General features: G+C 40.9%; 1 protein-coding gene across 4 annotated transcripts in view; it reads right to left on the bottom strand.

Moving 5' to 3' along the window:
- Nucleotides 1-23,205, bottom strand: part of UTP4 (UTP4 small subunit processome component) — a 32,751-nt gene that overhangs the window by 9,347 nt on the left and 199 nt on the right. Inside the window, exons 1-12 of one of the 4 annotated variants that reach the window (XM_012742402.3) lie at nucleotides 23,088-23,203; nucleotides 22,287-22,447; nucleotides 19,734-19,925; nucleotides 18,783-18,867; nucleotides 16,814-16,903; nucleotides 13,132-13,343; nucleotides 8,043-8,214; nucleotides 7,846-7,937; nucleotides 5,772-5,868; nucleotides 3,587-3,651; nucleotides 2,360-2,482; nucleotides 1,712-1,868 (exon numbers count right to left, since the gene is read on the bottom strand). In XM_012742402.3, coding sequence (XP_012597856.2) covers nucleotides 1,712-1,868; nucleotides 2,360-2,482; nucleotides 3,587-3,651; nucleotides 5,772-5,868; nucleotides 7,846-7,937; nucleotides 8,043-8,214; nucleotides 13,132-13,343; nucleotides 16,814-16,903; nucleotides 18,783-18,867; nucleotides 19,734-19,925; nucleotides 22,287-22,445 — 1,444 coding nt within the window. In that variant the 5' untranslated portion in view covers nucleotides 22,446-22,447; nucleotides 23,088-23,203. Of the gene's footprint in view, nucleotides 1-1,711; nucleotides 1,869-2,359; nucleotides 2,483-3,586; nucleotides 3,652-5,771; nucleotides 5,869-7,845; nucleotides 7,938-8,042; nucleotides 8,215-13,131; nucleotides 13,344-16,813; nucleotides 16,904-18,782; nucleotides 18,868-19,733; nucleotides 19,926-22,286; nucleotides 22,448-23,087; nucleotides 23,204-23,205 lie in introns of those variants that run through there. The other 3 variants (XM_075995746.1, XM_012742401.2, XM_020282729.2) reach the window with 3 other exon arrangements.

The following is a 23,205-nucleotide window of genomic DNA, read 5'->3' as shown; positions in this document are numbered from 1 at the left end:
TAATTATTAATAGCATATCCATCCTAAATGCTTTTTTAATCAAATTTATGAACAGATAGCAAGTTCAACAGATATCTTTGATTTACTAGGTACCTGGTGTATACTTAGCAGTAAGGGAAGATGGGCAAGTATGAACCATCTTTGTCATCTAGGGACTTTAAATCAGTCTGGCAACAAGAAGACTAGTGTAGGATAAAACTTGGACACTGACGCTATATGCCAAAATACATGCTGTATATAACGCCCCCGAACACTGAAAAGGCTGCTCAAGGATGAGCGGGGATGGGTAGAAAAGGGTGGAGAACAGTGTGAGCTAAGTGAAAAGGACTGGAATATGCAAGTTTAGAGGCTAAAGAAACCAGCTGGACTTCAAGGGCAAGTGAGATCAGAAAGGAGGAAGAAATAAAGTCAAATCCATAATGCAGAGCTGAATTTTAACAAATACTAACTGTAAGGTAAACAGTCTTAAATAAAAACATTTACAGTTACTCATTAAAAATTGTCAGTTTAATTTATCTGACCCCTAACTTGTGGGTTTCTTTTTTATGCTTCTGTACCAGCTTATGAACAGTGACAGTTGAAGTTTTAAAGAGTTGACTTTCCAGGCCGGGCATGGTGGTTCACGCCTGTAATCCTAGCACTCTGGAAGGCCAGGGCAGGAGGATCACTTGAGGTCAGGAGTTCCAGACCAGCCTGAGTGAGAGTGAGACCCCTGTCTCTACTAAAAATAGAAAAAACTAGCCAGGTGCAGTGGCATGTGCCTATAGTCCCAGCTCATCAGGAGGCTGAGGCAGGAGGATCACTTGAGGCCAGGAGTTTGAGGTTGCTGTGAGCTAGGCTGATGCCACAGCACTCTTGCTCTAGCCCAGGCAACAGAGTGAAATTCTGCCTCAAAAAAAAAAAGAAAAAAAAAAAAGAAAAAAAAAAAGAAAAAAAAAAAGAAAAAAAAAGAACATTGACTTTCCAGGTTGACAGAGTCTAAATGACAGGGAAGCAGATACAATCCAGGGCCAGAAAGAAGAAGGCAAGGACCATGGGAAGTATCCAAAGAACTACCAGCTTAAGCTGGATACTAAGTCTAAGTCCTCATCAATAAGCAAGTTGGCTACACACAGTCACATTCGTTCATGTACACGCATGTTCTCCAAGAACACTGAGAAAGCATCATGAACACTAAATGAACACAGATAATGAAATTAAATGAACATAGGTGATGAAACTGAATGCCTATTACAACACAGGTAGGCCTATGGCCTATGGAAAAAAAATTTTTAACATAAATAAGAATTTGTATATATAAACACTTTTATATAAACAACCAAAAAAGTAACATGCCCACAAAATACATACAAACACATACTGTAATATATCGAAATATTAATGGCAGCTATTTCTGGGTGGCAAGATCACACATCATTTTAACTTTCTTTTTGTTCTGCTAACAAAACTAAGGATGATGAAACTTCTCTGGTCCCAAATAAGGAATCAAAAACTCAGTGAGAAAAGAGTAGGTGTGAGGAACATTTCAGATCTCATCTAGTGTCTTCATCTGCCAGATATGTCCTCCTACTTCAAATTGCAAACATGTGAGTGAATGTATTTGCAGAGTGGGAAGAACATGAGGGAACCCCCGACAGTGAGGTTTAAAAGGGGAAAAAGTCACATATCAGACACAGATAACTCTCCCTGTGGCCAGTTACCAAATTCCCACCTGACAGAGGCTGGAAAGCGTGCAGGTGCTTGAAGCTTCCTTCCACCAGCTGCATGACATGTAGAGACCCTTGATTTGATGCCACAAATAGCTTTGTTGAATCTTCAGAAAACAAGATCTGAAGGGCAGAGCGAAGGAACGCTGGCATTTTGGAAACCTTTGGGTGGAACAACGTTAGAAGCTAGTGAGAAAGGAGTCAAAAATCATCCCAGCCAGGTTCAAACTACATTAATGCTTCCTGTCCCTAAGCAAGCCAAATGACCCAGGACCCAGAACACTGGCATGCCCACAGTAACCTATATACCCCCTTTACATCTCTTCAGTAAATACCAAATGCCCTATCGTGGAAATGACTAAGACACGTACGAAACCACTAAGAAAAACCTAAACTTTACTGCCTCTAGGGCACCCCCTGCCCACTCTCCTAAATTGATTATGTTAATTCTAAATGGGAATATAAGATTGTTTTGTAACAACTGTCTTCAAATAGCTTTTCACTGAGCAAGGATTCGCATCCAGTTCATTTCCACTTCTCTCTCTCTCACACACACACACACACACACACACACACACACACACACACACACACACAGATCACACATTTAGGAAGTTTCTTCTTATGTGACCAGACGTTGGGCCATTACTCACTCTTTTGAGGCTTATGTTGTCATGTTCATAATTCAACCGACAGAGAAAAAACCGAGAAGCTGTAGAATAGGCTATCCAACTTCCGCATGGAGAGATAGAGCTGCAAATAATGTTCTCAGGACCCTGGCAAGATTAAGAATCATGATGAATGTTCAAGTAAGACTTCATATGACGAGGCTCACTATGACATGACTCCTCAAGCTCTTACCACTCTGGACATATCCACAAATACCTGCACACAACCCCGACACTCACATTCTGTGTCGCTACAATTATTTCAGAGGCAGAGCACCTAAATGGTGTGGGGCTTTGGAAATCCAAGAATGAAGGTCTATCTTATCTTGGCCCTTTTGGTACTTTATAGATAGTCTCATACCAAACTTCAACCTTAGAAACATGAGCAGAGAGGCATTTAATGCAGGAAGGCTTGGAAGGCTAGATGATTTGTAGTTTTGTTTATGACAACCTTCTTTAAAGAAATAGTACTTGAAAACATTTGGAGAATAAAGAAGAAAGTTCAGTGTATCAATTATATAATTAAAAAAATTCACAAATGAAAATGATGATTTCTCAATATATATACAACTCTGTCTCACACACGGACTGGGGGCAGGGAGAGATACAGAGTATAGAGGAAGCTACATAACTAAGTAAATAACAGTAATTTCAGGATAGGAGATTAGAATTAAAGAGGTGGTCGAGTACATAAACTGTCAATATTGTTTAAATTCTTTACAATGAAGACTGTATTCAGAAATATTTGTGTAATTAAAATAAAAAATGTTTTAGAGAAAGATAACTGTTTTACAGCATTAATGTAAAAAAATATAGACACATACACACGGTTGGAAATTTTTTCTTGGAAGGGTATACAAGAAACTGTTGGCAGCAATTATATCTGGAGAGAACAGAGGAGGGGGTATAGGGTGTGGAGGAGACTGATTTTTGATTTATACTCTTTTGTACCTTTTGAGTTTTTAAAAATATGCATGTTATTTTCATAATAATATCAAAAGAAGAAAAACCAATTTCCTGTATGCATTCATAATAAATTCTAATAAACTCTGCCCAATTTATAATCACAGGAAACCCAGTTCTGGTGACACAGCTCTGCATTCAAATGGTTTTAGAATTTATACAGTTTATGATGTGAAGTAACCCTGAAAATTCAGAATGTGAAAAATGTTCTGGATTTCAGGGTCTGAACACACAGTTAAACGTCCTTACCTTTGTCTTGAGGTGCAGTAAATGATCTGCATTTTTAGAGAGTGGAAGGGTATCCCCATTCTTGCCTGAAACAAAAAACTTTCCTTAGTGTTTTCTTATCAAAGAAAGATTATTTGCACATTTTTTCTTGTAAAAAGTCACTCCTTGGTAGAATGGATCTCTACCCAGTGGGAAATCAGAAAAATGGCTTTACTTAGAAAGCTCACAATTTTTGAGGGGGTATATGAAGAGAAAAGCAGTGAGTACTTCCTTAGCTTCTATCCTACGATATATCATGAATTCTCTGAAGCTCTACCCCACAGCCAGGCATGCAGGTGGGTGGAAAGAGTTTGCATGGCCTCTATTTTATTCCACTACAAACAAGAGGACACAAACATTTCCTTAATAGGTCACATAAAATGCCACTAGGCTGTCATTCAGAAAGATTCATGTGACTACCTTTTTCATGTAGGACCATCACTACCATTACATCTTGTCACTTTTTTTTTTTTTTTTTTTTTTTTGAGACAGAGTCTCACTTTCTTGCTCAGGCTAGAGTGAGTGCTGTGGCATCAGCCTAGCTCACAGCAACCTCAAACTCCTGGGCTCAAGCAATCCTGCTGCCTCAGCCTCCCGAGTAGCTGGGACTACAGGCATGCGCCACCATGCCCGGCTAATTTTTTTGTATATATATTAGTTGGCCAATTGATTTCTTTCTATTTATAGTAGAGACGGGGTCTTGCTCTTGCTCAGGTTGATTTCGAACTCCTGAACTCAAACGATCCGCCCGCCTCGGCCTCCCAGAGAGCTAGGATTACAGGCGTGAGCCACCGCGCCCGGCCCATCTTGTCACTTTTTTGTTTGTTTGTTTTTTTTTTTGAGACAAAGTCTCGCTTTGTTGCCTAGGCTAGAGTGAGTGCCGTGGCGTCAGCCTAGCTCACAGCAACCTCAATCTCCTGGCTCAAGCAATCCTTCTGCCTCAGCCTCCCAAGTAGCTGGGACTACAGGCATGCGCCACCATGCCCGGCTAATTTTTTTTTTTATATATATATATATTAGTTGGCCAATTAATTTCTTTCTATTTATAGTAGAGACGGGGTCTCGCTCTTGCTCAGGCTGGTTTCGAACTCCTGACCTCGAGCAATCCACCCGCCTCGGCCTCCCAGAGAGCTAGGATTACAGGCGTGAGCCACCACGCCCGGCTATCTTGTCACTTTTTAACAGCCTGTTTTCATCTCAGCCAAGCTAGGGCAAACCATGATTCTTCAACCCTCCCCTCAACTATATCCTGTAGGACACAGCATAGAATCTTTTTTTATTTTTTGAGACAGAGTCTCGCTTTGTTGCCCAGGCTAGAGTGAGTGCTGTGGCGTCAGCCTAGCTCACAACAATCTCAAACTCATGGGCTCAAGCAATCCTCCTGCCTCAGCCTCCCAAGTAGCTGGGACTATAGGCATGCGCCACCATGCCCGGCTAATTTTTTCTATATATATTAGTTGGCCAATTAATTTCTTTCTATTGACCGGGCGCAGTGGCTCACGCCTGTAATCCTAGCACTCTGGGAGGCCGAGGCGGGCGGATTGCTCAAGGTCAGGAGTTCAAAACCAGCCTGAGCGAGACCCCGTCTCTACCATAAAAATAGAAAGAAATTAATTGGCCAACTAATATATATAATATAAAAATCAGCTGGGCATGGTGGCTTGTGCCTGTAGTCCCAGCTACTCGGGAGGCTGGGGCAGGAGGATCGCTTGAGCCCAGGAGTTTGAGGTTGCTGTGAGCTAGGCTGACACCACGACACTCACTCTAGCCTAGGCAAGAAAGCGAGACTCTGTCTCAAAAAAAAAAAAAAAAGAAATTTCTTTCTATTTATAGTAGAGACGGGGTCTTGCTCTTGCTCAAGCTGATTTCGAACTCCTGACCTCGAGCAATCCGCTCGCCTCAGCCTCCCAGAGTGCTAGAATTACAGGCATGAGCCACCACGCCCGGCCTGAATCTTAAACTTTTACAAGATGATCCAGTATCCTGCTAAAGATTCTAACACTCTAAATAACTTGTTTGCTTTATCTAGTGGGTGGGAAAACTGTAAGTTACAATGGACACAGAAAAATCTACTACAATTTTTCTGTAAGCAGAACTGTAACTACAATTCTGATTTTTGGCTTCTGTCTCGAGTCTTCTGATTGGGAAAAACTTTCTCCCACATTACCTGTTGCAACTGTGGATCCTAGTCTCCAAAGTTCCAAGTGATGAGCAAACTGGAAGAGGAGAAGCTGCCTTTTCTTGGAACAGGAAATGAGACGTCGCTGTATTCAAGAATTGAAAAGTTGAAAATAAGCCAGTGTCACCTATTGCCTCAGTACTAGATATACCAGCAACATCTTAGTACCAGCAACATTTTGTTCTGTTGAAATCTATTTCCTTCATAAGTATCTCCTAAGTACTACCGTATGCCAGGCACTATCCTAGAATCTAAGAACACAAAGGTAAATAAAAACATAGCTACTGCTCTCAAGAAGCTTCTAGTCTAAAGGGTGACACAGAATTAAATATCAATTACATTTCAGTATGCCAAGAAATTTTAACATGGCAAAACATATGTAATGAAAAAAAGCAGAAAGGACGTCTAGCTTTGTGGGGGGCAAGACAGAAGCTCAGATGAAGTTCACTAATAAAGACTAATCAGGCAAAGAAGGCAGAGCAGGATGTTCTAAGGAGAGAAAAGGCATGTGAAATAGCTCAAAGCTCAAAGAGCATTCAAGATAATAAGCAAAGTCTTTCCAAATGGCTAGCCTGGATGGGGTGCTGCAAGTGTGTGAAAGGAGAGGTGAGAGAAGCAGCTAAAGGGCCAGGGATAGACCGAGAAAGGTTCTGTAAGCCACATGAAAGAATCGGTGTACACTGCAGGCAACAGGGATAACCAGAGGGGCATTGAAGCATGGAGTGATGAACAAAGCTGCTTTTTTTGAGACAGGGTCTTGCTCTGTCTCTGTTGCCCTGGGTAGAGTGCAGTGGCATCATCATAGTTTACTGCAACCTCAAACTCCTGGCCTCAAGCAATCCTCCTGCCTCAGCCTCATGAGTAGCTGGGACTACAGGCACCACCATGCCCGGCCCAAAAGTTGCTTTTTAAACAGATCAATGGAGAATAGGCTGCAATGACACAAATGGAAATAAAAGATGACCATTAGGAAGCTACTGTAAAGGAATTCAGATGAGAAAAGACATTGATCCAACTGGGACAATAAAGCCAGGCACAGTGGTGCACGTCTGTAGTCCCAGCTAACTGGGAGGCTAAGGTGGAGGATGCCTTGAGCCTAGCAGTTTGAGACCAGTCTGAGCAATACAGTGAGATCCCATCTCAAAAAGCAACAATAGCCAGGCATGGTGGCTCCCGCCTGTAATCCTAGTACTTTGGGAGGCTGAGGTGGGAGAATTGCTTGAGGCCAGGGGTTCAAGACCAGCCTGAGCAACATAGTACCTCATCTCTACAAAAAATAAAAATAAATAAAAAATTTAAAAAGTTAGCCAGACACGGTGGCATACACCTGTAGTGCCAGCTACTCAGGAGGCTGAGGCAGGAGGATTGCTTGAGCCCAGGAATTTGAGGCTGCAGTGAGCTATGATGACGCCACTGCGCTCTAGCCTGGGCAACAGGGTGAGACCCTGTCTCAGGAGCAAAAGAAACAAAAACAACAAAACAAAACAAAGACAATGGCAGTATAGACAAAGAAAAATCATTCAATTCCAGAGATAATGAGGATTATGTCCAACCTCATCAAAGTATATACATTAAATATTCACAGTTTTTATATATCAAATATAATTTAGTAAAGCTGTTGAGATATATGTACATGTATAAATATATATGACATAAATGAAGAGGCAGGCTCAGTAAGGTTTATTGGTTGAATGGAATATGAAGCAGGTGTAGGGGACAAGGTTTACTAGCTTAGCAAGATGGTACCACTTAGATTGGAACACTGAAACCCTGTTCCCACCCAGAATAATAGGACATACCTTAAAAACAAACAAACTTCCCCATAAACCACAACTATGTAGAAAAGGGAATGATTTCCTCAGAGAATGAACTTAGGATGGTGATGCAAATCTCATGCCCCCCAGAAATGTCTGCAAGAGGCTTGCCTTGGAAACAGAAGGAAGACGGTAGCTATGGAAAGTCTCACAAATTTGCCCAGTAAGTGTGAGCTGTGTTCACAGTCTAGTGGGACAGAGGGATGAGGGGATGGGAGATGAGGGGCTGGCAGGGGGGTGATACTTACATGGGGAAAGGTGATCTTTCGGAGAGCAGCATCATAATTCTTTACTTCTACCTTCTCCATGAGAGGACGAATGACTAGATGGGTGTCGGTGCCTAGGGCAGGGGAAGGGGAGAAGGTATGCAGAATTACAAATCCTGCATGAAAATAACCAGGGACAGATAGAGCAGAGAGGCAGCCTCACAGGAAGTGGAACCCACCTCCAGATATCAGAGCTGTCGGGCTGTGGGCCACAGCACGCACGTCGTGAGTGTGATGCTGGAACGGTTTTGTCCGCACCCACTGCTTCTCATTGCTGTTGGAAGTCACAGGGACCAGCTGAAAATGGAATACTGTCCCCTCGGCTGTGCCCACCACGAAACTGTCTTCTTGCTGAGGAATTAAATCATAAGGGAGGTACATGTGATCAAAACAGGGTGCAGCTGGAAAAATATTCCCTGAGGTTTTCTGTCTGGGCAGCTTAAGGGGAAACTTATGCCCAGAATTAGAAAAGAGGTTATAGGGGTCTTTTCCCCCATAAGCTAACAAATCCAACAGCCAAGCAAATTCAGACATAGACAAGGCGCACTCTACTGACAAAATTATTAATAACAATAGATAACTCTAACTGTTAAACTTCACATATAACTAGACCTCATTAGAATAGCAACCAAAGAGATAAAATACCTAGAAGTAAACTTAACAAGAAATATACTAGACCTATCTGAGAAAAAATTTAAATCCTCCTAAAGGATATAAGAAATGACATAACCAAAGAAATCCATACCATATTCTTTAATAGGAATATTTAATACAATAAAGATATATTATCACTTAGGAAATGTGTGAGTTTTACACAAATCCAATATAAATACTGATAGTCTTTTATTTGGAACTAGAAAAGGTGTTTCTTGGCCGGGTGCGGTGGCTCATGCCTGTAATCCTAGCTCTCTGGGAGGCCAAGGCAGGCGGATTGTTTGAGCTCAGGAGTTCGAAACCAACCTGAGCAAGAGCGAGACCCCGTCTCTACTATAAATAGAAAGAAATTAATTGGCCAACTAATATATATATATATATATATATATATATATATATATATATATATATATATAATTAGCTGGGCATGGTGGCACATGCCTGTAGTCTTAGATACTCGGGAGGCTGAGGCAGAAGGATCGCTTGAGCCCAGGAGTTTGAGGTTGCTGTGAGCCAGGCTGATGCCACGGCACTCACTCTAACCTGGGCAACAAAGTGAGACTCTGTCTCAAAAAAAAAAAAAAAAAAAAAAAAAGAAAAGGTGTTTCTTTAATTCATATAGAAAAATAAAGAAAAAAAAAGTCCAAACCCACAATACAAACAAAAAACCCCAACAAGAATAGTAATGAAGGTATTGAAAGCAGGAACTCAAACAGATACAGTGTGAGCATCCCTGGATATGAAACCCAAAATGCTCCAAGATGTGAAACTTTTTGAGCACCAACGTGAGATCTCAAGTAGAAAATTCCACACTGGACCACATAGTCAAAAACATTTTCTTTTTTTTGAGACAGAGTCTCACTTTGTTGCCCAGGCTAGAGTGAGTGCCATGGTGTCAGCCTAGCTCACAGCAACCTCAAACTCCTGGGCTCAGCGATCCTCCTGCCTCAGCCTCCCGAGTAGCTGGGACTACAGGCATACACCACCATGCCTGGCTAATTTTTTGTATATATATTTTTAGTTGGTCAATTAATTTCTTTCTATTTTTGGTAGAGAGGGGGTCTCGCTCAGGCTGGTTTCGAACTCCTGACCTTGAGCAATCTGCCCGCCTCGGCCTCCCAAAGTGCTAGGATTACAGGCGTGAGCCACCGAGCCCGGCCCATATCTCTTTTTTTGTCTTTTTTGAGACAGAGTCTCACTTTGTTGCCCAGGCTAGAGTGAGTGCTGTGGCATCAGCCTAGCTCACAGCAACCTCAATCTCCTGGGCTCAAGCGATCCTACTGCCTCAGCCTCCCAAGTAGCTGGGACTACAGGCATTCGCCACCATGCCCGGCTAATTTTTTGTGTATATATTAGTTGGCCAATTAATTTCTTTCTATTTATAGTAGAGACGGGGTCTTGCTCTTGCTCAGGCTGGTTTTGAACTCCTGACCTTGAGCAATCCACGTGCCTCGCCTCCCAGAGTGCTAGGATTACAGCGCCACATCATCTCTTAATCCTTCAATAAGTTACAAGTAAATATAATTTGCCCTATCAGGAAAAATTCAGAAAGACTTTGAAATGAGCAAAGAAAAAAAAATACTAGCGTCCTTGTTTAGTGAGCCTTTTGATTGTGTTAGAGCTATTTTATTAATATAACTGTTGTACGAGTTATAGAAAATTTAGAGGATGCGAGAAAGATTCTTTTCCACAGAAATCCACAGAATTTTGCCTGGTAGAAAGCAACTGATTATTGCCCTATGGACACAGTTTTGCAACAATTTGTAAACTCAGCATTCCTGATGGCCTTATATAAGCATGTTCTTTGACTTCTCTTTTGAACTGCCTGAAATATCTTACCAGTTTCCTCATTAATGAATTATAGAAAATCTCTGAGACATTTTCAATTATGTTTGTATGAGTCAGGATTTTAACTTTCTTTCCCCTAATCATCATTTAATAGCCCTTTACACAGATAAAGAAACTGGAGCTACATAGGTTTAGAAACATGACAAAGAAATAAAACCATGTGCTTCCAAAGCCTGTGCTCTGGGCACACCACACTGCCCCAACTTTCTGCCAGCTCTCTTGAGGTCCCTTGCAGGTACAAGATGGTGGAGAAGAAAGGTAACCATATCTGAAGGACAGCACATAAGGTGACCCTGACCCACCTGTCCCTCAACTCTAAAGATTCTATTTGAAAACCATTAGCCCAAGATGAAAGTGGAGATACAAAGAAGCTTAGGAACTCACTCTCCCCCACCTCCAACTGTTAGTTCATTTAATTTACAAAAAATAATAATTTAAAAAATGGCAGTTTGTTTACAGTCCCACCCACAGAGAGGGATTTGGAAGGCCTCTATAGGTGCAATCATAAAAGAATTGAAAAGGAAACAAAAGAAAAGAAAGGGGCTCTCTTAGGATGTCGCAGGAAGGAAACAAAGAAAAAATCAAACCTGGAAGTGGGGTGGGGAGTTTCCCAAATTAATCAAAGAGTAACCATTTCACACAAAGAAAAAAAGTTACCTCAGGACTGACCTCTAAATGAAAGCAAGTATTTCCTTACAACTCCCTGCAGGAATCAGTGCTCACCTCCTAGATGAAGGTGAAAGACATCTAAGAAGATCAAAGGACTGGGTATTTGCCACAATTCACTCTTTAGCCCATGAAAATCCATTAAAAATAAATCTAAAAAATAATCAGCTGTTCTGGCAAGAGAGTATAATGGAGAAAAAGCCTTGAAATTAGAATCAGCTTCAAAAAAGATGTGAAAATGATAATGACAATAGCACACTCACTCTGTCAGACAACACTTAACACTTCACATGCACTGTCCATTTAATCCTGCCCCGAACTCTACAAGCTATGTATTTTTTTTTAAAGAGGAGGAAACTGAGGCTTAGAAATAAGTAACTTAAGCCAGCAAGACATGTAGCTAAGACTCAGCTTCAAACTGGGACTGAAACCCAAGTCTACCTAATTCCAGAATATGTGATAGGCACTCTTGATGGCTAGTATTTGTACAATTGTATATTTCAATTAAAAAGAAAATAATGGGAGGCCGAGGTGGGCGTATCACTCAAGGTCAGGAGTTCGAAACCAGCCTGAGCAAGAGTGAGACCTCGTCTCTACTAAAAATAGACACAAATCAATTGGCCAACTAAAAATATATATAAAAATTAGCAGGGCATGGTGGCGCATGCCTGTAGTCCCAGCTACTCAGGGGGCTGAGGCAGGAGGATTGCTTGAGCCCAGGAGTTTGAGGTTGCAGTGAGCTATGATAACACCATTGCACTCCAGCCTAGGTGACAGAACAAGACTCTGTCTCAAAACAAAACAAAACCTGTCAGTTTATATGTTTATAAAATATAAATTTTATATTTAAAAAAGCACAGTGTCATAGTTTAATTGGCAGTGTTTTTTCTTTCCCATGATGACAAAATAGTGTCATGTCTTACAATTATTTGTTTCTAAGATTCAAGGCAATACAGTAATGTAAGGACATTGAATGAAAAAAATCAAATGGTATACAGTACAAATTAAGGCTGAATTCCCAAATTCCCTCTCTGGAAATTATCATTAGCAATTCTATCTTTTCAAAGATATTCTATGCATATACCAGTAAAACTGTTTATACAACTCTGCTCCTCCTTTTCTTATATACTATCATGTGCTGTATTAATACACTGTAATACTGTTTTACCTTTTCCCCTTAACAATATATCTTATAAATTGTCCCATAGCAGTAAATATACATCTTCTTTGTTCTTTGGAGCAGCTGCATACATAATATTTGAGTAGGTACACTTTAATAACTAAGTCTTACGTATAATTACAACTGCTTTGGATTAAAACTCTTTTAAAGAGGAATTTCTCCCACTCATTTTAACTTAGACCACTATATGTGACACCTAAATACTTTTACAGGGCTTTAACATGTATCAAATTGTTCTCATAGAAAACCTGTGAAATGGGCTAGAAATATTTACAGGCAAGAAAAGAAGGCATGAATGAACTCTATACTAGAAAATGGATGTCCACACTTAGGATGGTACATAATTCTCAAACTATGTAGGTAAAGAATAAAAGATCTAGTTAACAAATCTCAATACCACTTTCTGTGGCTCACTGCTAAAATACCCAAAGGTTTCTGAATTAGAATTCATGTGACCTAAAGTAAAGAGGCACACTTGTTTCAACACAAAGCTACCTGAAGCTTTTTCAAATAGGAGAAAAGGAATATTTTCAAAATCACTATAAAGTTATTCTCTAACATCCCAAAATTGTTAGGAAACAGAATAGCAGTTGTACAGAGAGGGAAACAGGGGTTTTCAAGATTCTTCTAGGCTACTTGTGCCTTATCTACAATCAGACTGAATGAACTCTGCGTGAGGAGTATCTCAAAAAAAATCCCTCTGCTAACTTATTTTTTAGAGAATCCTGTATTCTCTAACCAGTTGTTAGATACCATAGAAATGACATGGGTTTCAGATGCATTTCCCTAAACTAATCTTCCCCCAGTATTACATCAGGATGTGACATCTAAGTATTTTTACAGGGCATGTGACTAACCCTGCTTTCTCTACTCACCGCCTAGGCTGTACATCGATCACTGAAAACAAGGGCTGTACTCACGTCGGCTACGGCAATGGACTGCACGTCAGCATTTGTGATGAGATGGCTCTTCACAAGCGTCCCAGTAGCTGAATCCCAGAACTGCACTTTTCCAGCAGAGTCTGCACTTATGACGGTGCCATCAGACAAGAAGGCAACAGCCCACACGATACACTTCCGCTTAGACACGCCCATGTACTGCCTGTCCACAATCATCTTATGAATAGTGCTCCCTGAAAAATAAGAAAAATACACATTTGGATGATACCTATTTCTCCTTTAGCCTTTTAAAAACTGCCTGTGGTGTGCATAATATGGTAAGTTAGCTGACCAAACACAACCAGCCAGCAAAAAGGTAGTTCCAGTCTCGGAACTCCAAAGTGGCTACCTGAATAAAAGTGGAGGTGGAGCTGGATGTGGTGGCTCACGCCTGCAATCCTAACACTCTGGGAGGCTGAGGCGAGAGGATGGTTTGAGCTCAGGAGTTCAAGACCAGCCTGTGCAAGAGCAAGACCCTGTCTCTACTAAACACAGAAAAATTAGCTGGGCATGGTGGCATGCGCCTGTAGTCCTAGCTACTCAGGAGGCAGAGGCAGGAGAATCACTTGAGCCCAGGGGTTGGAGGCTGCAGTGAGCTACGATGATACCACTGTACTCTACCCAGGGCAAAAGAGTGAGACTCTGTCTCAAAAAAACAAAAAGTGGAGGTGGGGTGACACGAAGAGGGTTAAGTGGGGAGAAGGGACAGGGAGGGAGGGAAAGAGGGAGAGAATGAGAACAGACACTCCTTTTGGGGAGGTGAAATGGAAAGACACATTTGGGACATTCACTCAAAGCTGGACAACCGCACAAACATATTACACTCTGCTCTTTCACAAAACCCCAGAGGAAAGGGAGAGAAGACAATAGTGACAAAATTTTGAGAACTGGAAAGCAGACATGAAGTGGTAACTGACTCAGCAGAGCCCTGAAACTAAGTCCCAAGTCAGCAGTGAAGAAAGCCAGGAAGCCACCTGATTTATACTATGGAATCCTCAAATGACTCAGGAGTTGGGAACGGCAGATACTCTAGAAACATAGGGAAAAGTGGGGCTTCAAAGGAGGGATCAGTTGAAAACAAGTTTAAGAAACTGTTAGACCCATACCACAAGAAACTGGGCAGCTCCCCAAACCCACCTCTACAGAAGGCTGGGACTTTCTCTCTGCAGAGGGTTACCAGGCACAACCGAGGGTGGGAAAGTGATATGAATAACAGAATCAAGTGCCACTTTCTAACTGAATGTTGAGAACTCCAGTTTTCTTTTCCTTAGAATGCCAGGCTTATACTCACCACCCAGGGAAATGAAAAAGCCTTTGTGGGCATATAACTGGCAAAGAGAAAAGATCTAAAGATCCTGGCTTCAGAGGTTCCCCAGATACCCAGTCTAGCCAGGTCATTCTTACTGACACCCGGCTCAGTAAGCTCCACTGATGTAGTCATGAGAGTGATCACCAGACATGTGAGGAAAGCCTTTAATGGGAAAGGCAGAGGCCAAGCAGACTAACAGAAACAAATCAATGAGTAACAGGGAGGGAAGAGGCAGGGTGAGGAATGCTTGACAAACATTAGTTGCCTCAGAAAGAGAAGAGTTTGTGTATAATGAAACAAAAGATAATGCTATAAAAAAGAAGATTTAGGAAACAAAAAACCTCTGGAAATGTCAGAATGAAAAAACTCAAAAGGACTGAAAGGTAAACATGCAAACTCTCCCAGAGGCATAGTAACAAGCCAAAGAGACAAAATATGAGAGTGAAAAAAGGAAAGAAAATTAGAAGAGCCAACATCCAAATAATAAAATTCCAGAAAGAGAAAATGGTGAGAAATTTATCTTCAAAATAACCATAAGAACTTGCCTCAGAACTGAAGGATATGGGTTTTAGATTACAAGAGCCTACCGGGTGTTCAGAACAATTGATCCACAAACCAGGAAACACAATTATTAAATTTCAAAACAGTAAGGATAAAGGGAACATCATAAAAGCTCCCAGAAAAAAAAAAAAAAAATCCCAGGTCCTACACAAAGAATTGACTCTGAGAATGACATCGGACTTCCTAACAAAACTTGAAGCTAAAAAGACAGTGAAGCTAGAGCTTCAGAATTCTAAGGGAAATTAATTCCCAACCAAGAATTGTTCCTCAGAATCTACCAAAGGAATAAACTAAGAAAGGGAGTAACAAAAATGAGGGATCCAACAGAAAAGCAAAGGCCCAGAATGACTGAAAAATCAGGGCTTCAGATCTCACAGTGGTACAGCAGACTAGAGTGGCTAAGCTAGATGGGAGTAGACCAGAAAGCTCTGGCAGAGACTTATTCAAGAAGATAAAAGTGGCAGAAAGAAAACCAGATGCATTTGAACCTTATTTACACAACTGGAAGAATTTGGGGATAAATCAGTGAGACAAGAGACAGACATAGAGACAGTTTTAAATGGTAAGTCTAGGCCGGGCGTGGTGGCTCACACCTGTAATCCTAGCACCCTGGGAGGCCGAGATGGGAGGATTGCCTGAGGTCTGGAGTTTGAGACCAGCCTGAGCAAGAGCAAGACCCTGTCTCTACTAAAAATATTAAAAACTAGTTGGGCGTGGTGGTGAATGCCTATAGTCCCAGCTACTCAGGAGGCTGAGGCAGGATTGCTTGAGCCCAGGAGTTTGAGGTTGCTGTGAGCTAGGCTAATGCCTAGGCACTCTTAGCCTGGGCAACAGAGTGAGACTCTGTCTCAAAAAAGAAAAAACCCCAAACAAAACAGTAAGTCTACAGGAAAGAAAAGGTAATTTACTATATAAGTAGTATTTTTGTAATCTTAATAATAAAAACATTGACTACTAATCTGAACAAAGTTACAACATAACCATACCGTGAGAATCAGGAGAAAGTGTGAATAAGAAGGTTAGGTCACAGAACTCAGTAAATAACGGTCTGAAGCTAAAAATCAAAATGCACAATCATAAGCATGGTAGGTACTGTACAGGGTTAAATACCAAAAGAATCAGCTAAGAATCACAAAAGGCTGTCTTTCAGGAGTGGGGAAGGGACAGAGGGACTTCTGCTTTTCTGTAATAAGCCTTAAGGAATTCTTTCTCTTTGACTATGTGCATATATAATAAAATAAAAATGAAATCAAAAAGAAGGAGGGACATGTCAGATTCCTCAAACTCCTTACCTCTGTATCTTAGATGGGAGTAAAGACATGTCCACCTAACAAGTTGAGATGAACTTCATCAATGAAGGATTTTATTAGCCAGCTTTCCAGGCCAAGAACAGAAAAGGTCATGGCTCTCTACTTTTCTGATCTCATGTCTCACCTATTATGTTACCAAGATTTTATGTTCCTCAGTGAAAGAAGCCCATTTTCATCAAGGACTAGGATATGTAAGTAGCTATTCTACTGATCATTCATAGTAAACATAGTACTGGTCGAGTTTAAATTTTATTGTGAATTCTTATCATGAGGAAAAATACCATATCCCATGGAAGAACCAAAATTCCCTTAAAAGCAGCAGTATTCATCAAAGAAAGAAGTGAAATTCACTGCAGACATTTCAGACGGTTAAAGACAGATAAGGCCCTAAGGGTCACTGAAAGCACGACAAGGGCTCAAGCTTTTGAAAACCCAGAAATGAGAATCTGACCCATACCCCAAATGAACTGAGAAAAACAGTCACCTGATTTGACATCAAACACACTAATGTAGTCTATGGAGCCAGCTGCAATGTGGGTACCAGAGGGATGCCAGCTGAGACTCAGGATACGACCTTGGGAGTTGTACAACAAAAAAGAAAGTGACATACACATGAATATACAGCAAAGGGTAACTGAGCCATCCTCCCACCAATTATCCGCACGGCTAGCTAGTGTTCTACAGTCTGGGCTCTCTCACCTACTGACTCCTCTGATGCAATGTTTTTTAACAAACGACCAACTTTACCCCAAGATTCACAATGAAGCATTTGATATTTACTTTTGTAACTTACAAATAGTTGAAGGGAATGTAAATAAATACAACCTTTTGAGGATGAGCTGGTAGTAATCTAATCAAATTTAAATGTACATGTGTTTTGGCCCAGTAATTGCACTGGGGATTGATCAAAGAAAAATACTGGCATGAGTGTCCAAAAATATGTAGATACAAATATTTACTGCAGCACTGGTTATAGTAATAAAATAAAAATTAACATCTATCAATAGGAATTAGATTAAGTAAATTATGGAACACCAAAAAATGGAATGCCATGCAGACTGGCATATCACAAAAAGGTATCTGGAATGGATCAAATGAAGAAACAAGCTGAAAAACAAGGCACAAGAATTCCTCTGTATTTGTTTATGTGAATATACAAAAAGCCTAGATTAGTTTCAAAATGTTGCCTACAGAGTGGAAAGATACTTATTTTCCATTTTCATCTCATTCGCTAAATGTATGAAAAATTAAAAGTATCATTATCACCTCTGTAATTAAAAAAGAATATGCAAAGGATACTAAAAACAAGAATCTGATTAGCAAGGGATAAATATTATTCATGGACACAGGGAGTACACAGGATAGTTACTACTCTCTAGAAGTGAGGTCAGCAAAACATGGCCCACAGGCCAAATCAGGTACACTGCCTGTTTTTGTAAACAGTTTCACTGAAACACAGCCATGCCCATTAATTTAAGTATTGTCTATGGTTGCTTTTGCACTACAGTGACAGAACCAGCAGAACCTATGTGACCTGCAAAGCCTAAATTAGTTACTACCTGGTCTTTTATAGAAACAGTTTGCCAACCCCTGCTCTCGAGGATCAGTTTCAATTCAGGTCAGGTGGAGCCCAGGTATGGACAACTGTTCACAAAACTCCCCCATTCAATTATTTTTTATATATTATATATATATATTTTTTTTTCCCCATAAACACTATTGGCCCATATACCCCCATTCAATTTGAATGCACCCAAAGGATTAAGAACCATAGTTCCAATGATGAAATTCTAGTCTCAAGACTTAATGTACACTTGGCCGGGCGTGGTGGCTCACGCCTGTAATCCTAGCACTTTGGGAGGCCGAGGCGGGCGGATTGCTCAAGGTCAGGAGTTCGAAACCAGCCAGAGCGAGACCCCGTCTCTACCAAAAATAGAAAGAAATTAATTGACCAACTAAAAATATATATACAAAAAATTAGCTGGGCATGGTGGTGCATGCCTGTAGTCCCAGCTACTCAGGAGGCTGAGGCAGTAGGATCGCTGAGCCCCGGAGATTGAGGTTGCTGTGAGCCAGGCTGACGCCATGGCACTCACTCTAGCCTGGCCAACAGAGTGAGACTCTGTCTCAAAAAAAAAAAAAAAAAAAAAGACTTAATGTACACTTGTTAAAACTTCACAAAAATAAATGATAACAAACTGACTTCCACAGAACACTAGCTTTCCTATTTTGGATTTTTGGTTTTCTGCATTATTACTTAACCAGGCAGTCACAACTATCCTAGACAATGGGTAAAGCCTGGGCTAGGGATGGCTTCTCGCACATACCCTGTACTCAGATAAAATTAGCATAGAGATAAAAATATTACCTGGACCAATGGGAAAAATCCCATCCCCAGTGGCAAAGAAATATAACTTCTTATTAAATACTGCCCCACCAAAAACAACCCTTACTTTTCTGCCGATCAAAATTTCTTTCAAACTGGATTTTGTCTGGAGTGATTTGAAATAGCTTCACAGATCCATCTTCACAGCCAACCTATTAGTGAAAAAGAGGTAGAATAACATTAAACATTTTATAAGACTAATAGGACTAAACATACATACATACACACATATAAATACATTACTCCCCTAAAGCTACTACTTGCCCTGAAAAGGGAAAACAGTTTGTGAGAGAAAAATGTACTGATATCAACAGCCTTCACCTTCATAGTCTACCCAGAAAACAGGCTGATATTAGGAGTTCCAATTAGTGGCCCAGTTCCTGCATATGACATGGAATAGAAGCAGGATTTCACAGCATGCCTCTCCTAGATATGGCCTAAATAAAAGACCTATTAACCTTATAACCTAAATAGTGATGTCTTAAGATATTATACAAATTAGTGCAAATTTAAAAAAGAATCACAGACGCATCACAGAAAATTAAATCTCTGAAAGCACCCATTCTAATGGAAATTGTACAGGGGGGAAAGTCCCAGACTGTGCTCAAAAATTTTTTGAGAAACACTCTGCTGAAACAGTTTTAATATACTACTGTGCATTATGAAGCTACAGAGGAATTTCATATGCTGTATTTCTGAAATGAAATTTATCACAGAACACAAAGAATATCAAAACAAAAAATAGTCTCTACATCTTCCAATTCCAAAGAACATAGTTTGGGCAATGATGAGCTGAACTAACCCTTCCATTTCCTGTATGAATAAACAAGGCCCAAACTAGCAGCAAAAAGTATATAAAAGGACAAGGGATTTTTAAATCCTTGATATCAATTCCAATCTTGTAGTTGGGGTTGCTACATGCCATAACACAATTTTGTTCTCCTATGAACACAGGGAAGGCAGTCTTAATGGGCACAAGAGAAGTCTCGGTATGAATTACCAATACTTGCTTACTGACCAAAAGTTGAGAGCCACTGGGGTTGGTAGTCATGCTCCAAATAGGTCCTCCAAAGGCATCCACAGCATACTTGATGTTTAGTGCCTGTAAGTCATACTCGATAATCTCTCCATTGAGCCCAGCACTAAAGAGTCGCTGTCCTGCTGCCCAACACAGAGCTTCTGTAGCCCGAGATTCATGACCTGGGAAAAACTACAGAAACACCACAATTTCTCAACCTACCACAAATTCATCAGCTGCCAGTACTGAGTCGTCACATGCAACACAGTGAGAAGTACTTCCCCATAAATAACTAGCACAGGATTTTGGGCTATCAGAAGATCACATCTACTGATACTTCCTTTTTATTCAGATTCAAATTTCAGTTACTTTTATACAGTTGTTTTTTTTTTTTTAAGAGATGGGGTCTTGCTTTGTTGTCCAGGCTGAAGTGCAGTGGCATGACCATCGCTCACTGTAGCCTTGTACTCCTGGGCTCAAGGGATCCTCCCACTTCAGCCTCCCAAGTAGCTGGGACTACAGGCATGTGCCACCATGCCTGGCTAAATTTTTTTCCTTTTTTTTTAGTGAGAGGGTCTAGCTAGGTCACCCAGGCTGGTCTCAAACTCCTGGCCTCAAGCAATCCTCCTGCCTCAGCCTCCTGATTTGCTCAGATTTACTCGGTCTTGTTTCTTTTACTAAGACTAGTTCAGCAAAACCTTTACAGCTGAATAAAGTATATATTCAAGTTTAGTTTGATGTATCTAACGGAATTTGATGCATCCAGTTTTCCAAAAATTAATGCAACTATCTTGATTAGGTAATGCATTCACAGGTATGTATACATACATGTGAAATGATATTAATGTGTATACTTTAAATACATGGACCTTCCTGTGTGTCAATTTTACCTGTAAAAATTTCCTAGCATTCAAAAAGTTTTCCTATCAAGGCATTTTATTATTATACCTGCTTAACACAAAAGGGACTAAGTTGGTATAATTTTTCCTATTTGAATGTGAAAAGGCGGAGATACATATGAATTCAGCGGTTTCCCCAAATCACCAGTCAATGGTATGAGGAGAATGTAGGTCTCCTTATTCCTATCCCCTACTCTTTTCACCCTAACATACTCATTTTTTTTCTTGCTCTGAGAGAAATTAACAGAGCTGAGCAATCTTAACTCATAGGGAAGGGAAGAAGGAGAAAGCAGACGATTAGACCAACTTAATTAACTGTTGAAGAATAAAGAAAACAGATGAAAAAGACAAGAAAATGAGGGACACTAGGTGAAGAATGGTTGACTTATTCATTCATCAAGCATTAACTCAGCAGTGGCTTTGGACTATGCACTTGCTAAATGGAGAATACAGCTATAAACGTCACTGACATGGTTCTTGTTCTCATAAAATTTGAAGTTCAGCATGGAAGAAAGACATGCAACAAATACACAAATTACATAATTACAACTGTTATAAATGACAAACAGGAAAATCACAGACAGCAGAGTGCAGCAGAGCATGTTTTTCATACTACAGAAGGTAACTTGTTTCTGGTAGGCAATTTTTAAACTCCTATTAGTTCTTCAGGGGCCAGCTCAGAAAGTCATCCCTTTCCAAGTTTACTAAACCCACATCTCAGGTAAGGTAGCTCTCCATTAAGGTTCTATTCATGTGCTTAGCTTTATCATAAAATTTATTATACTGGCTGGAAACTGTATTTATCTTTCTGCCACTGGTCTTTGAAATCTCTGAAGGTAGAGTCTCTGACACTTGTTTTAATGCCCAGTATTTGCCACTTACTCATTTAGAAACATTGATAGAATGCCTAAATTCCAGATACCAGACTGCTGGGCACTAAATTCACTCATTTACCCATCTGTGCATTTATATCACAGTGCCTAGGGCATATTAGGAATTCAATAATCGTGAATTGAATTAGATGTTGCACCTGAAGAAAATCAGTAATCAGTGGTGGGGGCAGAAGGGGGGGGAGTGCTGTCTAAAAGCCCTCTGTGTACACCCAAAGGATATTTTACCAAATTTAAAAATCTCTTTTTCTCCCAAATATAGGCACGTAGGTCTACATTCTCTCAGACAGATGCACTTAGGAATCCATCCTCCTGCCATGACATCACCAAAAAGTTTCTGATATTAAAATGTTTCATTTTTTTCTAAATTGGCAATGAAGTGGATACTGATACTCCCAACAGGAAATGCTGCCTTATCAAAGCTACATAGGTGCTGAGACTGATAATATGTATAGCAAATGGTCCTGCCAACTTTCCTTCTTGTTGTGACTGAATGATCCAGCAAACCTCTGTTTCCAAATGACTGGCAGTGAGATGCCACAATTCCTTCTAACCAACATTACACAGATCAAAACTCTGGGCTTCTCTCATCAGTCAGACAAGAGATCTCATATTTGCTATAGAAGTTCGGCAGTACTAAACAACTCCATAGGGGGTGACAAGTCATTTCATCACTTTGAATACAAAAGACATACAAGTTTTTGTACAATTAAACTTAAAAAATTAACATCAGAAACTGCACAACAGGCTCCCAAAAGACTTACTTTCTCCTGAAAGTAGTTTGCTGACAAGTTATAAATTTCCACAGTCCCATCTGTTCGTGAAACAGCCAATCTGTTTGACTGGTTATTGTAAGCCACACAGCGGATCCCTGATGGAACATAATTAAAGAAACGTACTCGGTGGACCTTAAATTCTCCCATTCCTAGGGGGAAAGAAGAGTTTCACTGTTAAACGTCAGAAGTATGTCACATGCAGTATTCGTTTCCTCATTATCACTGCTCTGGAAGGAAGGCTCCAACTATTACCTCACTGAAGTTCATTCCTAAGTATCTAACTAATGATACACCATACAAAAATCTATCAATCTTCAGAAGCTCAGAATGGTTTGAACAGTAAGGAGGCTTCAGCAAAAAATAAAAAAGGGTCCTTCTCCATAGCTCAAGAATTCCAATCGTAGGGGGCCTAACAATCTGCATTTTTGCAAGCACCCCTACCTGGCTCTATTGCATGCTAAGTCTGCAAATCACAGACCTAAACTAAGGTTTTGACAGTGGGGCGGATGGGGCGGACAGGACCGAACTCCTACAGAGGAGGAAGCAACAGGACCTGGTCTGGCGTCTGTCACCTACCCTACTGCCCTCCTCCCAGCCCGCCAACACGTGCTGGGCGAGGGTAGAGACCAGGTCAGGCTCTCCTTCCCATTCACCCACCTTCAAGGTGAGGAAGCCGCGGGCGTTCGGTCTAACCTGGCCCGGCGCGGCCGCACTAAGAGGGCATACTGCAGCGCGCGCGAGGTCTTTGCCACCCCTACCCTCTCCCGGGGTCTAAGGACGAGCCCCCACCTGGCCTCGGGACAAGGGGATGGACGAGCTCCGCGGGTCGCCGAGTTCGGACGGTCCGCACACCGTCCGACGCCCCTCCCCCACACACGGTTCCCACTCCCCTTCCCCAATCCACCCT

This window comes from Microcebus murinus, chromosome 20 (assembly GCF_040939455.1).
Source record: "Microcebus murinus isolate Inina chromosome 20, M.murinus_Inina_mat1.0, whole genome shotgun sequence".
NCBI classification, from domain to species: domain Eukaryota; kingdom Metazoa; phylum Chordata; class Mammalia; order Primates; family Cheirogaleidae; genus Microcebus; species Microcebus murinus.
The sequence above is the reverse complement of the archived record's forward strand: the minus strand, read 5'-3'. Positions and strand labels throughout refer to the sequence as shown.